The 17,137-nt window shown below is 39.2% G+C and overlaps 1 protein-coding gene across 1 annotated transcript; it reads left to right on the top strand.

Annotated features, from left to right (window-relative positions):
* Positions 1 to 389: 389 nt before the first annotated feature.
* Positions 390 to 16,531, top strand: ppef1 (protein phosphatase, EF-hand calcium binding domain 1). Its single transcript, XM_059345565.1, has 19 exons — positions 390 to 520; positions 1,106 to 1,256; positions 2,796 to 2,828; positions 3,153 to 3,280; positions 4,515 to 4,575; positions 6,811 to 6,974; positions 7,060 to 7,174; positions 7,654 to 7,700; positions 8,393 to 8,559; positions 9,325 to 9,361; positions 9,491 to 9,640; positions 10,331 to 10,470; positions 10,569 to 10,809; positions 10,896 to 11,081; positions 11,185 to 11,327; positions 12,104 to 12,210; positions 12,296 to 12,459; positions 13,656 to 13,740; positions 13,856 to 16,531. The coding sequence occupies exons 2-19, from the start codon at positions 1,202 to 1,204 to the stop codon at positions 14,080 to 14,082; spliced, it is 2,250 nt and encodes a 749-aa protein (XP_059201548.1). The 5' UTR covers positions 390 to 520; positions 1,106 to 1,201; the 3' UTR covers positions 14,083 to 16,531.
* The last annotated feature ends 606 nt before the right edge of the window (positions 16,532 to 17,137 follow it).

Below are 17,137 nucleotides of genomic sequence, written 5' to 3'. Positions count from 1 at the left end.
AAAAGTCATTGGATTCATTAGAAACCATCGATGGTAAAATGTCATGTCTAGTTGTTTCCATCACATCTGGTGAAGAGCCAAAGTGTAAACTGGCCTCCTCCTCCTGAGGCTTTAATTATAAACACAATTTCGCTGAAGTGACGCGCACGAGAGGAATGAGTCATGGTGGAGATTACCTGGGGAATATTTCAGAGGTATTTAAGGAGGAAGAGCAGAGCAGGGCCTCCATTCTGTGTCCTGTGTTTGTTAAATCCACCTGGTGGAGCCTCCGCCTCCTCTCAGCGCGCCCGTCTCCTCCTCCTCCTCCTCCTCGCCTCCTCCTGCAGCAGCTCCCGCAGCGTCCGCAGCTTGTCTGGAAACACTTTCATCGCTAATATCTCTCTTATAAACTCAAACCTTCTCTACACTGTCTGTGTTTGGAGTTGTAGGGCAACATTTTGTCAAGTTTTTCATGTGCGCGTCACATGGATTGTGTTTCCCATTCATGATTTCCGGTGGATCGCGCGGATACAAGCTGCAGGTAGGAACAAAAACAAACACTGACATGAATTACCGGGTGCGAAAAATAAGCGTTGAAATACGATGAAAAACTGTAAGATTATGATGCGCAATAAGCGACGTGTAGTGTGATTTGTTGTACAATCCTCTGATCTGTTTGAATGTGTTGATAGTAGCCATTTACAAGTTTAATTGTTATAGTGACATATATTTTGTCAGGTTTTTAGGCTGAATTTTAATACACATTTACTGATTATTGTTATGGTTGGAATAAGCTAAAAGAGCCTTAACCTCAGATCACCATCTAGATCAATATCTGTTATTTAATACTGACAAAAATTCCAAATGGATATTTTAATCACATGCATGTTCATATAGGCCTATGATTTAATTCTCACCTACAGCACAGGTGCAGTTACAAGTGCAAGTGTGAGTTACAGAAAGCAGTTAAATACTGTAAGAGTTTGCCCCCAAACACACAGATTCTCCTGTAAGTGCTCTGATTGTGTGTTGTGATGTGAGAAATGTTTCCTGGACTTTAGAGAAATCTGATCAACTAGAGAGGAAAACACCTGATCTGATAACCTGTAATGTTCTGACTCTTCAGGTCTCATGGAAGCAGTTACATGCCACCAGCCAGATGTGACCCAGATGTGGAAAAACTGACTAATGTGAAGCCTCTGGGATCTCCTCGTTGGTCATCATGGGATGTGGCACCTCCGTTGCTACGGAGACACAAGGGAAAAGAGTGGAGACAGGTAAAGATGTGTAGCTGCTGTTATTATGACACTGCAGGACTGACACACGTTTTCCTTCCTGTCAGCTGGAAAATGTTTTACATTTTGACGTGTTGCCCCTGAGGAAATGTGTGAATTGGCATCAAATTAGAGTGGACATGTTGGTGCACCTGGTCCATGTTCGGACCAGCTCAGCACAAACACTCTGTCAGTGCTGGAAACTAGCAGATATATAAGCTCAGATAAGTTTCAGTCATATCTTTGCATTCTAACACACACTATCAGTTGTTTTTCTCTATATTTTCTATTTTATTTTTTATATATATTTTCATGCAATGTCTCCATTCAGTCCGTTACCCTCAAATATCTGTTGTCCTTTTCTCATTGCAGATTAAAAACTAGAGCTGAAACAAATATGCGATTAGTAAATGAATCCACCAATGTCTTGATAAGTGATTTCTCATTTCAGTCACTTTTTAAGCAAAAATGCCCCAAATTCTCTGTTTTCTTTGTCAAGTGTGACGAGTTTTGCTACTTTTTTTTCCTGTTCTGGGCTGCATGATCTAGAAAATATATTTACTTGTGATTATTTTGACTGATATTGAAATTTAAATTTAAGATATGATTGTCAATACAGGAAGAAAGGATCATTCTTGCATCATTTATTCTCATTTTTATTGACATATGTATGAAAATGAACATGACACAAAAAAAAGTCTGTGTAATGTGATTTATAGGCCAGGAAAATCTAACAGGACCACAATACTCAGTTCAAATAGTGTTTTGATAGATATTTAGCTTTTGACAAATATTGTGCCTTGTGTTATTTAGATATTAAATTAGTTCATATAGCAATTCCAACATTAATTAGATTAACTGTGCAGACCTTTTTTTATTAAATCCAATATCATAGGGTTTTTGACATAACACAATATGTCATCTCTGACTCATTTTGTCACACTTCTTTCTCCATTTCACTAGCTTAATGAACTGATTAATTAATAGACTAATGGATAAAGAAGTTGTCCTTGCAGTAATTGTTCTTGCCATGTTTTTTTGTCTCATTGATTTCCTCTCTGAACCTTTTGGTAACATTGTTTGTGCTCTTTTAATAGTGTCTTATTAGCAGTAGTCCTGGCAGTTTTGTGGTTTTTAATTTTTCACACCTCAGTGTCAGCGTCTGTAGTATGAATCTGAAGATATTATTTTTCTGTAGTAAATCTTCCTCAGACTTGTTGCACAAACAGCCCAGATGTTTGACAGATGGTGCTTTTCTTTTCTTCACAGTCTGTCTCTCTTCAATGAGTGCTGTTTCTCCTGAAAGCTCTTTTAATTTGCAGAGTTTTTCCAGTCCCACTGTTGCTCATGACCTCCCCTGTGTCTTGTTATCTCTCTTACCGTGTGTGTGTGTGTGTGTGTGTGTGTGTGTGTGTGTGTGTGTGTGTGTGTGTGTGTGTGTGTGTGTTTGTGTGTGTGTGTGTGTGTGTGTGTGTTGCCTTGCCCATGATTTTATTCAATTACCAGTTTATTGTTCTGAATTATAGTTTTTTCTTCTCACAGACAACTCGGTTAAGACTCCCAGCCCGGCTCTGAGTAAGACTCCGCTCATCTCCAAAGATCAGTCTGTGACATCTGTGACGTGTGCATGCATCTGTGTGTGTGTGTTTGTGTGTGTGCATTTTACATATTTACCTGATGACGTGCCAATTTACAAAAGCTGCAGTAGGATTCAGCTTCTGAATCTTAAATTAGAGGCACAGATGTGAGGGAATATTCCTGCTACTTTGTACTGTAATTGGAAATCTGAGAAAACTAAATAAGTCTCACATGAGTCTCACATGTCATGTTGATGTGACTTTAGATACTTAAACATGTGTCCCATCTATATAAAATGTAACAGATGGTGTTTTGTTGTAGCTATGAAGGCGGCTGTGTTGATCCAGCGATGGTACCGGCGTTACATGGCCCGGCTGGAGATGCGGCGCAGGTACACCTGGAACATCTTTCAGTCCATTGAATACGCCGGAGAACAGGACCAGCTGCAGGTGACTCCCAGCACGGGCACTTCCTCCTGTTTAAAGGAAGAGTGCACATTTTTTAAGTGCTATTGTATGAGGTACTTATCAACAGTCAGTGTATAATCTACAGAAGATGACCGTCGGCACGCATCCAGTTTTCAGAAGCAGGCAGGAGTTCTGACACAGAAGCTGAGCAATTGTCAGACAGCCCTTTCCGATGGATAACTGAAGCTGTTGTGTTCTCTTTGAAGCCACCAGACTCCATTGAGAAAAACAGTCATTTTACCCTTCAGAATACTGTAGTTGCTTGTTTACAGCTGCCCCAATCAGTTTGTTTATTTGTGTTATTGTTAAGGGTGTTGAAAATAATTGTATAATCGATGCATCGCTATCCAGATGTGGATGATTCTGCATCGATGCAGTGACAGTCCATAATCCATAATCGATATTCAGACAGATAGTGTGGGTAGTAGGCTCGGCCTTTACTATTTATTTTGGTTTACAGAATTTTTTCGTTATCAGGAATGTCCTTAGAGCAGCAGGAAGTTGTTAGAATCTACAAACGTGAATCCAAAATTCAGCTATACATTTTGTAAAGCACTTTAAATAATGAACGCATATTTATCAGACTAGTAGTATTTATTGACGAAGAAGTAACCATGTGTTGTAATGTAAAAATAATTGAGGATGTAACACATCATGATGCATCAGGGAATCGAATCGTGGACTAGATAATCGTAATCAAATCGTTGGACCAGTGAAGATGCACAGCACTAAGATGCACTAACCCTAGTTATTGAAGGGTTTGTTTGGATACACCAAAGTCACACAATAACACCAACAGACTGACTAATCGAGGCAGCATCTCCTCTGTTCTGTGAAGTGAAATTACTGTTTTTGTCAAAGGAGTCCGGTGGCTTTGAAGAGAGCAAAAGTAAATATAAAGGTTTCAGTTCCCTGCTGGAAAGGGCTGTCTGACGGCAAGGTAAAGCAGTAAAAATATAGATTTTTTTAGGGGGCTAAAACATGTTTTGTTGCAGCCCCGTCCACAGCAGTACATTGCTTAGCTTCTGAGCTGGTACTCCTGCCTGCTTCTCCAAACTGGGGGGTCCTGACCCTCATCTACTGTAGATGATACACTGACTATAGACATACAACCTCACTTCAGTTAATCAGAACTATCCCTTTAAAAATTCAAGTACACGTGTATACTAATTTTAAGATGCATCAGAAAGCTTAAACATGTTTTGTTTTTCTTCAGCTCTCCAGTTTCTTCAGTTTCATGCTCGACAACTTCACCCAGCTGAATGGAAACGGACCAGGTCAGGAGACAAAATACTCCGAATATTAAGATAAGATGTTTTTTAGGCTTGTTTAAACTCTGGTATCATCAGTGGTGTTTGAACATGTTGGTGGTAAAGTCGATTTTACTTTGCGGTAAAACAGCATTTTACAACAATGGTTATGCGTATATGAATGCAGGAATAAATATGTATTCAACATTCTTATTTATGAACTAAGTAATTTATTATTTGGAGCCCTTTTGAATGCATTCACTTGATAAAAATTTGCTGTTTTTCAGAATTAATGAGATAATTATCTCATTATTTAAAAAAACCCAAGAACAGAATTTAAAGAAAAAAAATCTGACATTTTCTAAATAATTATTCATTAATTCAGAAAAACAAGAGCAGATATTTTTTTTGCATGACACCTTTTCTCAGAATTTTGAGATAATGATTTGATAAAAAAAAGTAAGTAAGTGGTGTGCTATTATATATATTTTTATTTAATTTACTTATTTTCTGTTAAGCATCGTTGAGTGTCTAGAAAAGTGCTATATAAATGGAATGTATTATTATTATGTTTAACTTAATTATGCTATAATTTTAGGTAAATACAAATTGTGAGAGGCTAATTATTATTTTTTTTACAGTTATCAGATGGTTTTGTTACACAGGAAGTATTTATAGATGTATATTTTTTTTTACCTCCATCAAATTAACACCACTTTTGTTAGTCATGCGTTTGTATTTTTGGTCGACATTAGAAAACCCTTTGCGTATACCACTCTGTTGCTTAGCAACTAGTGTGAATGTGGAGGCCAACGTGTTGGTGTGTTTCACCGACACGGCTGAGGCTTCAGTGTGTATCTACCCTCTCATCCTGCAGGAATCGTCAGGCTTTATTGACGAGCTAATCCTGAGGTCGCACTTATTGTTTAACGTCTGCAGCACGTCCTCTATGTGAGCTTTACATTCAGTCAACATACGTTATGCAGAGAGGAAACACTGGTATTTATTTCGTGTGTGTGTCTGTGTGTGTGTGTCAGTGTGTCTGTGTGTGTGAGAGAGAGATAGAACAGAGGACATTTAATAGACACTAAAGGGGAAAAAATACAAAAGACTTACAGAAGAGAAACAGGCCTGGAGGTAGATGTCTGTTCATGCCTGGTTTGTTTGCATAAATTAGAGGTTTTCATTTGCATATTGAAGTGGTCTTTTAATACGACAGTGAGGTCACAGAGCGGGACGTGGTGCCGCGTCAAGCTCTTTATTTCAGGGAACTGCAAATTAAAATCTGTATGTAGGTTTTTAGTTCAGTGGGTAAACCCTTCTTTTTCTTTTTCTTTTTTTACTCCAATTTTTTTTTACACAATCTGACAGCAGCTGTGGAAGATGTTCTCTGATGTCTTACTTACATAAATTAACCAATATCACACTTTAGAAATACTGCATTCAATCATTTTACTTATGGAAAAACATATTTATGTATCCTCCACAGCAGACTGTCCAACAACAACAAAGCAACCAAACAACTAAACAATGCCACATTATGCATGTTTATGATTCAGTAACTTCACAGATTAGCTGTGAAATTATACAAAATATCCTTTAATTCATCCTATTTCTAAAACCGTAAACGGAAGGAGCCCACGCTGTCACTGCACAAAGTGTGAAGACATTTTTTCACTTTCAGAACAACACATAAATGGGAATAAGTTTAAGGAGTTCCCTATTATACCGTACATATTATTTCAATAGTATTAGTATCAAAACATGGCTAATGTATTATTAAAAGTAAATGTAGTTATTATGCAGAATGGCTCATAACAGAACAAGATATGAAGAGTACATTTGAAAAAACGTATCCATTTTATTTTATTTTATCATTAGTTTTTTTGTGCAGTCTGGGGAATATCAATCAAACGTCAATGCATTTTTCTTTTCTTTTTTCTTTTTCTTTTCCTTTATTATGTATCGTTATTGTGCAATCAAGGGAAAAAGTAATCACAATGTTGTTGGTTGATTCATTTTGAGAAGGACTTTTATCTGATACATATATTATATAATTGGATTATATTTTTATATATAATATAACAAATAAAAGGAGACAAAGGTAAAAAAAAATCACTTAAAATGCACCTAAACTCCTGCAATAACATACAATATATAATATACAATATATTGATTACTGCATGTATTTTAATCTCTGCTCAACAATCAATCAATCAATCAATCAATTCAATCCACTTCTCCTCTCACTGTGTCCTCCAGACTTGATTTCCCAGCTGCTGGACCCGGTGGTGGACCCCTGGTTAGACCGAGAGACCTGCTACAACTTGATCCCTGTCCCCGAGTCGTACGGCGGGCCCCGACTCACGTTTCCTCTCTCCGTCTCTGATACGAATTCTCTCCTGGGTGCATTTAAGGAGCAGCAGGTACAGAATCTGGGTCTTTGATTGTCCTGGTTTAGATTCTGGGTGCTTGTTTTTTTAAGGACATCATTATTTTTCTTCCACGCAGACTCTGCATGCCAGGTATGTTCTGCAGCTGCTGTACGAAACCAAGAAGCTCCTCAAACAGATGCCCAACATCATCCACCTGTCCACATCCTACACCAATGAGATCACTATATGTGGTGGGTGACCATGACCACCTTCACTTGTTAATTCAACATTGAAAACTGTCATTTTGTCATTTTTTCACTGTCATTTTTCCAGCATTTCAGTATCTGCAGTGCACCTGCCACACTCACACAGTACAGCAGGGCAGCTGAATACATGAATAAGCTGTGTAATGATCGCTCATGTCTGTAAATGTGTTTTAAACACAGCTGACTGTTTCTTAATGGCCGCGTTCCAAGAATGGAGGTCTGGTTTATTTGCACACTGATCAGGCACTTGACTCCTCTCCCACGGCCGCCTCCTCCTGCAGAGTCGCATCTCATTTCACTCAAGAATACTTGTGACTAAAACAGAAAACAAACAACGTTTCTCGGTTAAGGTGTTTTCATACCACTGAGGAATATCTTAGGCCTCCTCTGCAAATCAGGTAACAATTTAAAACTGAAACAGAATTTAAATTTCTCCAGTGCTGTGATTTTACTTTCTGTTACAGGTGATCTTCATGGGCGGCTTGATGACTTACTGCTCATATTTTATAAGGTAAAGCTATTTGTCTATTTATTTTCTGTTGCTTTTTACCTATTGACTCATTTTGTTCAGACATACTTTTTACACTATATTACAAACTCATTTGCAGTAAAAAAAAAAAAAAAGAGCATTATTTCAGTGGGAAACAAAAATAAAATAAAATAAATAAATGTTTATTCAGTGAGTAAATAAGTAAGTAAAAATTAACCACTTATTTCACAGGAAATGTTCGTTAATGTAGAAACATCTGATTTTTTTTAATAAAGATGTTTACAAAAAGTTTAATCAGTAACATCAAGAATGTTTTTATATGTGGTATAAACCTACCTTTTTAATCTGGCTTTTTATTTATTTATGTATTTTTAAACAATTTTAATATACCTGTTTGTCTGTCCTTTTAATAATCAATGTTTATTTGTGTCAATTTTTTAAAACTCCATTTTACCTCATTAGTCTGGCTTTTAATTGAGTTTTATTTTAGTTATCCCTCTATTTATTGGTTAATGATAGCATTTCGTCAATTGATGTTGTTGTTCTTTTTATTTTTATGTAATGCCATTGTCACTGATTTGCTTTATTAATTCCAAAGTCATGTATCACTTTGTGTGATTGGGGTGGGGTGGCGAGTTGTATGCACACACTCAAGATTCCTTTTATATCTAATAACTAGTTTGTTAATTTTCCGACATATTGCTATTTCTCAGAACGGCCTTCCGTCTGCGGAGACGCCGTATGTGTTCAACGGGGACTTTGTGGACCGCGGGAAAAAGTCAGTCGAAGTGGTGATCCTCCTGTTCGCCTACCTGCTGCTTTACCCCGACTACATGCACCTGAACCGAGGAAACCATGAAGACCACATAATGAACCTCAGGTTGGTTAGGAAAAAAACAAACAAACATAACGGTAGCTAAGGGCGCTTTCACACCTATCTCGTTTTCAGTTTGATCCGAACCTAAATTCCAGGTGTGAAAGGTGCCGTGGACCACGGTCCGCACCAAAGGACCAAAGTTTGGTCCGACCAAAAGAGGTGGTCTTTGTCCGGACCAAACCAACCAAGGTCCGAACCTTTTGCAGTGTGAAAACAACTTTTTTTATAGTTCGGACCTTATCAATGACAGGAAGTTTTTTTCTTCTTCTGCTCACGAATTACGGTACAGGAAAAGACTTTGCCATAACTGTCAGGATTGTGAGCCGTTTTCTCCTCCTCTCCTGTCGACTGCGATACAGTTTTTCATGATGAGGAGGCTCATCTTGCGAATACCAAGCACTCTCACGTATTGCTCATTAAGCTGGTGCTGCTGGTAGCAAAAGAGCAGCAAAAGTATTACCACTGGTAAAAGGTGGCTCGCTGGATTCATTTAGTGTAAACACGTTAAGGAAGTAACACTGAGGTCAGATGCCGGCCGGCCTAACAACGCAGCGTAACCAAAACAAAATGAGCCACGGAAGTCCACAGGGAGATGACGTGTCCAGTAGAATTGTCTTGTAAAGTCCGTTATTCCTTTTGCAGTGTGAAACCAAAATCAACAGGACCAAATGTATACAATGTTACAGAACACGGACCTTGGTTCGGACTTTCAGGTGTGAAAACGCCCTAAGTTATTAATAGCAATATCTCTTTACATTATTGTTTCAGATACGGGTTCACAAAAGAAGTCATGCAGAAGTACAAGGTACAGATAAATGTCATTATTCTGCTTTTATTTTGTATAGTTCTCAGCTGCACATTCTGCAGGTTAGAACTGCAGACCATCACAGTTGTTGCAGCTGTTTGGGTTGATAATCTGGCTGACTGTATGCAGACTCACGGCCGTGAGATCCTCCAGATGTTTCAAGACGTTTTCAGCCTGCTGCCCGTCGCGACAATCATTGACGGAAAGATCCTGATCGTTCACGGAGGAATATCAGACCAGACCGACCTGGACGTCCTCAGCTCCATAGACAGGCACAAGGTCAGATCATGTTCATCCTCCATCTGTGCTCTTGAACTGCAGTAATCAGCGTCGGCCACTAGAGATCAGAAAAACATTTGCTACAAATCCTGACCTGTAGACACTTAAATTAACTTGTAGGTGGAAGTACCACACAGTTAAGTTGCTGTCAAAAGTTGGTTTAATTTACATGCGTACATTACGTGCATCTCAATAAATTAGAATATCGTCAAAAAGTTTATTGATGTCAGTAATTCAATTCAAAAAGTGGAAATAACACATTATATAGATCCATTACACACAGAATGAAACATTTAATGTCTTAATTTATTTAATTTCTTCTAATTATAATGAGTATGGCTAAATTAATTTAATGAAGACCTAAAATTCAGTGTCTTAAAATGTTTTAAATTGGTCTTTTGTAATATTAAAAAGTATGTTTAATATGGAAATGTTGGCCTCTGAAAAATATGTCCATCTATATGCACTCAATACCTGGTTGGGGCTATTTGACTTGAACTACTGAAAATGGACTTTTCCATCATATTCTAATGTATTGAGATGCACCTATGTATAGGCCAAAATCCAAATCACCAATTAGCCTCAAATGGCTTTACAATCCCACAAACGTACTGCACTTATTACATATTACCAACAAACCTCAGACGCTCGACATATGTCTGTTTGAGCTTTCTTCCTCTGCTCCTGCAGGTGAAATCTGCCCTGAGGTTTCCCAGACGCAGTTTGGAGCAGCTGGACATCAGTCAGTCCTCCAGACAGATGAAGAGGATGAGATCGACGGCCGGCTCTCGTCCCTGCAGCAGCCACAACCAAAGAACTCCCAACAAGAGGTCTGACAGCGGTCCACAGACACTGACACAAAGTTGTTGTTTTTTTTAAATGCACAGTAAGATAGGCACTCTTTTTTTTTCCTTTTCTTTTTCTGTAGAAACAGGCGACACAGGCACAGCCGACAAAACAGCGCCGCCTCCACTTCTTCTTCCTCCTCATCGTCCTCATCCTCCTCTTCGCTCTGCTCTCCTCGAACACCATCATGCCTCTCGCCTCGTCCGTGCCCGGCCTCTCCCAGCATGCCTTACACTATCAACGTCCTGCAAGTGCCTTTCCTGGACTCTCTGTCCTCTGTGCGGCCTCCTTCACCTTCACAACTTGATCGGGAATGGAAACAGGTCAAAGAAGATAAATTCACTTTTTTCAACAGATGTCTTCTGTGACTTATTCAGGACTTTAATCTGCTTCTTCCTCTCTCCTGCAGATAGTGGATGTACTGTGGAGTGACCCCAAAACTCAAGAAGGCTGCAGTCCCAACACATTCAGAGGAGGCGGCTGCTACTTCGGCCCTGACGTCACCCAGAGACTGCTGCTCCAGCACGGACTGCAGCTGCTCATCAGATCCCACGAGTGCAAACAGGAGGGATATGAGCTCTGTCATGGCGGACAGGTAGACTAGAGATTGCAATAAATTCATTCAGATTGTCCAAAAAATGTATTTCTTGTCCCCAAAAGAGTCTTGAGAGATAAATGTATGCATGTTTGTTCTGCAGGTCATCACCATATTCTCAGCGTCAAACTATTACGAGGAGGGAAGCAATCGTGGTGCCTACATCAAAGTGGGCCGAGAACTGATTCCCCGCTTCTATCAGTACCAAGTCAGCCGCACGACACGCAAACTCACCCTGACACAGAGGTACAGCACAAGTCTGGTGTGGTTGTAGTAGTACTAAAATGATTAATGGAGTGCAAGATATGGCTGCAACTAAACTTCTGGCCATATCTTACACATTGTAACTGTTATGGATTAGTTAATTAAAAGAAAAATAATAAGTAAATTGGTCAATAGTTTAAGTGTTTTATCAGCTGGTTCCCCCCTCTGCAATGTGAGGATTTACTGTGGAATTATTTTTAAAAAATTATTTAGCAAATTTAGATTTGCGTACATGAAATTTACCAAGCAGGATCTTGAGATTGATCACAAAGGTATTTTTTGCATTCTGCATTTGGTGCATTTTAGTGCTTTCACAGCCTCACAGGAAGAAGGTCACTCCCACAGTCCAAAGACATGCAGCTCTAAACCTTACTTTAAACTAGACTTTAAATAACCCATAGGAGTAAATGAGAACGCGGGTGGCGACCCGAATTTGAATAAGTGGTGAATGAATGAAGGAATTAATATCTTTGGGCTGCTGAGTCATCAAAACAAAATATTTAAAGACACTATCATTGTGATATCACTATTTTAACATCATAGTTCAATGTTTTATTGAACCTAATAAATAATTGACAGATGAATCAACAATGACAAGCTGTTGAAAAGTGTGTGTGTGTGTGTGTGTGTGTGTGTGTGTGTGTGTGTGTGTGTGTGTGTGTGTGTGTGTGTGTGTGTGTGTGTGTGTGTGTGTGTGTGTGTGTGTGTGTGTGTGTGTGTGTGTGTGTGTGTGTGTGTGTGTGTGTGTGTGTGTGTAGAGTGCGAGCTGCTGAAGGCTCGGCTCTCAAGGCCCTGAAGGAGAAGCTGTTCTCTCATCGCTCCGAGCTGCTGTCGGGCCTCCAGCAGCACGACCAGAACAACACCGGTACGCTCTCCTTTCTCTCTGTATGCCCTACTTATCTTTACCCAGGTTTCAATCTTTTGTTATATGCGAGCATGTCTTTTTTCAGGCAGTGTGTCGGTCAGTGAATGGGCTCAGGTGTTGGAGTCCGTACTGAGACTGGACCTGCCCTGGAGGACACTTCGGCCACACTTAGCCCGTCTGGCACCAGACGGCAGTGTGGATTATCAGTCGTGCTTCGAGGACATGGAACCAGGGATTCCTCTGCCTCAGGTCAGAGAAATGAAGGGGCTGTTTTTGAGATACTCATATTTTACCTTCAGTGTTTTAACTTTATCAATCAACTGAGGAAACGTTAACTCAATTCTCATCAATTTTCAGTGAGGAAACGCCAGATAAAATTATATTAATATATAAAATAACATAAATATAAGAATAAATAAATTGATACTAAAAAAAACAATGTATATATATATATGTATAATAATTATAAAATAGTAATGATAATGATTATTATTTTCATTATGTCATGAAACCATTAAAAATGCAACTAAAAAAAAATAAATATATAGGTAATAAAGCTCTTTTAAATGTCAAACTAAAACAAAATAAGACAATAAAAACTATGCTTGTTTATGCTAGTTTTTCACTTTTGAAGGAAATTTTAAACTGTCCTGCATTTGGTGTTTTTATCCAAATTCAAGTCTTACAAAGTTATACTAGCTGGATCATTTTATGAAGAATGTAATCGTGCTTGTTAAATTAATATTCCTATAAGGGTTTTTTTCACGTAACGGCAACAATATGATGCATCTCTGTAGTTTAAATAATATCATAACATCAGGGGGGAAAAACAGGAAAAGCCTTCCTTGAGTGTCCAGTACAAATGTGAGGAAAAATTGAGGGGAGCAGAAAAGTGAGAGAATGTGCATAAATGTATATATTTCTATTATTATTATTATTTCTATGGAACAGCACCAAGCTTGAAACATGTTACGATCTAAAGTTGCTGGCAGTCTGAGGCTTATAAATGAGTGTTCGTTACATTCAAAAGTTCACAAACTGCTGATTAACCCCTTTGCTGCCAGAGAAAGCGCTCTGTATTTCACAGTATTCAGGAGTTGTGCTGTCTGTAATCAGTGCTGACTTTTATTTGCTCTTATTTACTGCTCTTGGACAGCTTGTTATTTGTAAAATACTAGTGCAAACTGTGCCTGAAATATTTTCACATAAAGACTTGAACAGAGTGCTCTTGGACAGCTTAATGTCATAATTACCTGTCAACAGTGTTTGTGTTATTACTTTCACTGCCAGAAGGGGGAGACAAAAGTTCTGCACTGCAGGTTTAAACTGAATCTTTAATATAATACATTAATGTGTTGTTTTTTTTCTTGTGGTAATTTTATGCCACCACTGATTTTATTAAATGCAGCTTGTGGTGGTTTAATTTTCTGTTGATTTCCTTTTAGGTGACTTCAAACTTGGCTGAAACTCTGTTCAGATACCGGACAGACATTGAGATCATATTCAACATTATAGACAAAGACCATTCTGGTAAAAAAAAAAGAAAAAAAAAAGAAAGAAAGATTGATGCTCTTTGGAAAAAATGTTTTCAATATTTCAAAAAGGATTCCATAGAAATCTGAGTTGTCTGTTTTGTCATGTTCAGGTCTGATCTCCATCGAGGAGTTTCGTCACACCTGGAGACTCTTCAGCGCCCACCTGGGGGTCGACATCGATGACAGGGCCATCGATGACCTTGCCCGGAGTATCGACTTCAACAAGGACGGCAGTATAGACTTCACTGAGTTCCTAGAGGCCTTCAGAGTGGTGCACAAACTGGACAACAAGGATCAGCAACTCAACGGAAAGACAGACGGAGAGAAATATTCATGAAGGGAAGAACCTGAATACTACTGCATGGAAGTCCTGCATGAGGAGCAGGAAGGAAGGACGGGGGGAAGGCAGCGATAAGAAGTAAAAAATAAGCGATTTGGTGATTAACCTTTCAATTATTGGTGCATTCGGATCGTTGAAGTATTGTATGAAACTTTATAGAGACATTCACGATCCCCAGAGGATAAATCTGTCAGACTTTGTGAGCCCCTGAGTTTTCATCTAGCACCACCTGCAGGCTAAAGACTTCAGTAGAGTGAAATATCTCTACATCGACTGGATGGATTGGCATCCGTTTTTGGTACAGACCTTCATGTTTCCTAGATGATGAATCCTAATTACTTTTTTTTTTAAATCATTTTTGGCATGAAATGACTCAAGAAACATGAAAAATTGGATTAATTTTAATGGAAATTGCTATCATGTATAAGGTAAATGGTAAATGGCAGCATTTGTATAGCCCTTTTATTCAAAGTGCTTTATAAGAGGCCCTTTTCACATCACATTTTGACTGGTCACAATAGGAAAATCACAGGTATCAATACTTGATTAAATCTGAAGTCCATTCAGAGCAGCTATGGCACACTTAATGAGCAATAATGAGCATTTTACTGCAGCAAGGTCTGACAGGACTAAGATGCAAGGAAAAGATGCAAGTAAGGGAAACGTGGATGCAATTAAGAGACACAAGATGCAACCATGTCTATGTTGGGTCCCAGGCTGCAGGAAGAGCAGCAAGGCCAAACTCTGCTTTTGGCTGGGGTAGAAGCTCTTTAGATTTAGATTAGATTAGATTAGATTTATTGCCCCCAAGGGGAAATTAATTTTCACAGCACTGTACACTTGACAGATAACAGACGATCGGCATTAAAATCACACAACACATGACAGAGAAACATAAATGGCAAATAAACATATACTCTGTGTTCATCGCACTCTTTTGTTTAATGTAGCAATGGCTGCAGGGATCAGGCTTTTTCCAAGGTGAGCCCTTTTACACCATATATTTCTGTACCTCCGATCGGAAGGCAGTGGGGTGAGGTACTGGTTGAGTGGGTGTGTAATGTCCTGCTCTATTGTGGTTGCAATGCATGAAATGGCCCTGTTGTTCAGTTCTGTGAGACTGGGTGTTGGAAGTCCGATTATTTTGGCAGCAGTGTTGGTGATGCGTATGAGTTTGGCCCAGTTGGTGACAGTTGACATGTTAAAGAAGCAGGAGGTGCAGTATATGAAGGTTGGCTGGATGATGCCTTGGTACAGCAGTAGGAGAAGACAAGGGGACACATACGGTCCTTTGAGTTTATGGATTACAGACAGCCTTTGTTGGCACCTTTTGAAGATGTCGGTGGTGTGTTGGTTGAAACCATGTTTATTGTCCAGTGTTACTCCCAGGTATTTAAAACTGTCAACCATTGCAATTTTTTGGTTGTTGATGGTAATAGGGTGTTTTATTGTGGGGAGGCCGATGATGATTTCTTGTGTTTTACTGACATTAGAATGGAGATGGTTGTCCTCACACCACTTGGTGAAGTGTGTGATGATGCTGTGATAATCCAGGACTGGATGATTGTCTGTGAGCAGGGCAAGAATGGCTGTGTCGTCGGAATACTTGAGGTAGGTGGTGATGGTTAAAGGACTGGTGCAGTCATTGGTGTAGAGTTTGCGTGTGGTATTTTTTTACATTTCAATTTTTGTTGAGTTCTTCATCTTATCTTCTACATTTTGCTAAAAACCTAGTTATAGCAATCGATTCCAAGTCTTGGAAGAAAATAGAGAATTTATTAGAGCATGGATGGATGTGTTTGTTTTTCTTCACTGCCAGTGCTTCTGACTTAGCAGTATTAGCAGGTTTGGGCCAAAAATGGCTCTTTTTTAATATAAAAAGGTTGCTGAACCCTGGTGAATATTTGTCTCCTTGCTGTTTACTTATGTAGGTCTTATGGAGGCATCAGTATTAAACTGAGTCTATCTGTGGTGCAAGTTGGCTTCCTATCACTTTCACTCAAACTCTTGCACATAACAGAGCAATTCTTAGTGTTACAAGTAACAGCTGTGCTTTACCTACTATGACAACTCAAAATGTCTAAGAAAAAGGTCTATTTGCCTCTCACTCACCCATTCTGACCATGCAAGGTCCTGACTGGACCATTGGGAGCAATTTGGGGTTCAGTGTCTTGCTCGACAGTTAAGTCACTGAGAACCCACACAAACCTTGACCAAGTATAAGAAATAAAAAAAGCGAGTTAGGGCTGCATATTTTCAATTCTTTTAGAGATGACAGCTGTACTAAATCAGACTTGTGAAAAAAATGGTGTACAGCAGATAAACTGCAGGAGTACCAGTGTATTCCCACACAGTGTAGTATTACATGATGACTAGAAACACGTTAGAGTTTCAGCTGGTGTGTGTTCAGCTGTTTACCAAAAAGGAATAAAAAGGTTTTTTTAAAGACTAATTTCTGTATTTTGTTTATTTGTAGTGTGAAGCATACGAACACACACAAATGGTGAGAGCAGTTAAACAGACTGAGGCCTCCCATTAGTCTGATTAAATGATGGCTTCAGATTTTACGGAACTTGTGTAGCACATAAACATATTTTAAACACATGCACACACACACTCTAGTTGCAAGAAAACCTGCTTGCATCTCCTCCCATCTGCTCCTGTAGTTACCCAATAAAACCTCTCCCCTCCCCTTAATTTTCCACGTCTTATATACTTCCCACTTTCACTCTCCAAGTACTTCTGTTAGCCACCCATCCCGTCTGCGATGTTGCTCCTGCCATCACTGGTCGCTCTGCTCTGCATCTACACTCCAGGTACAAGTTTCATTCTGTTGATGTTTATAGTGTTTTCAGACAACTGCAGACATGTTTCTGTCACATATCATGTCACTGAACCTCCGACAGTGTGTTTAGCTGAGGCATGCAGCAGGTTTAGACACTTGGAGAACGGGCAGACATTTTTCCGTTACGGTGGACTGCTGGTGATCTTCCGCTGTCATCCTGGTTATAAGCTCCATGGTTTCAAAACCAACAGCTGTGTGTCTGGACAC

Source organism: Centropristis striata, chromosome 2 (genome assembly GCF_030273125.1).
Source record: "Centropristis striata isolate RG_2023a ecotype Rhode Island chromosome 2, C.striata_1.0, whole genome shotgun sequence".
In the NCBI taxonomy this organism is placed as follows: domain Eukaryota; kingdom Metazoa; phylum Chordata; class Actinopteri; order Perciformes; family Serranidae; genus Centropristis; species Centropristis striata.
The sequence above is the reverse complement of the archived record's forward strand: the minus strand, read 5'-3'. Positions and strand labels throughout refer to the sequence as shown.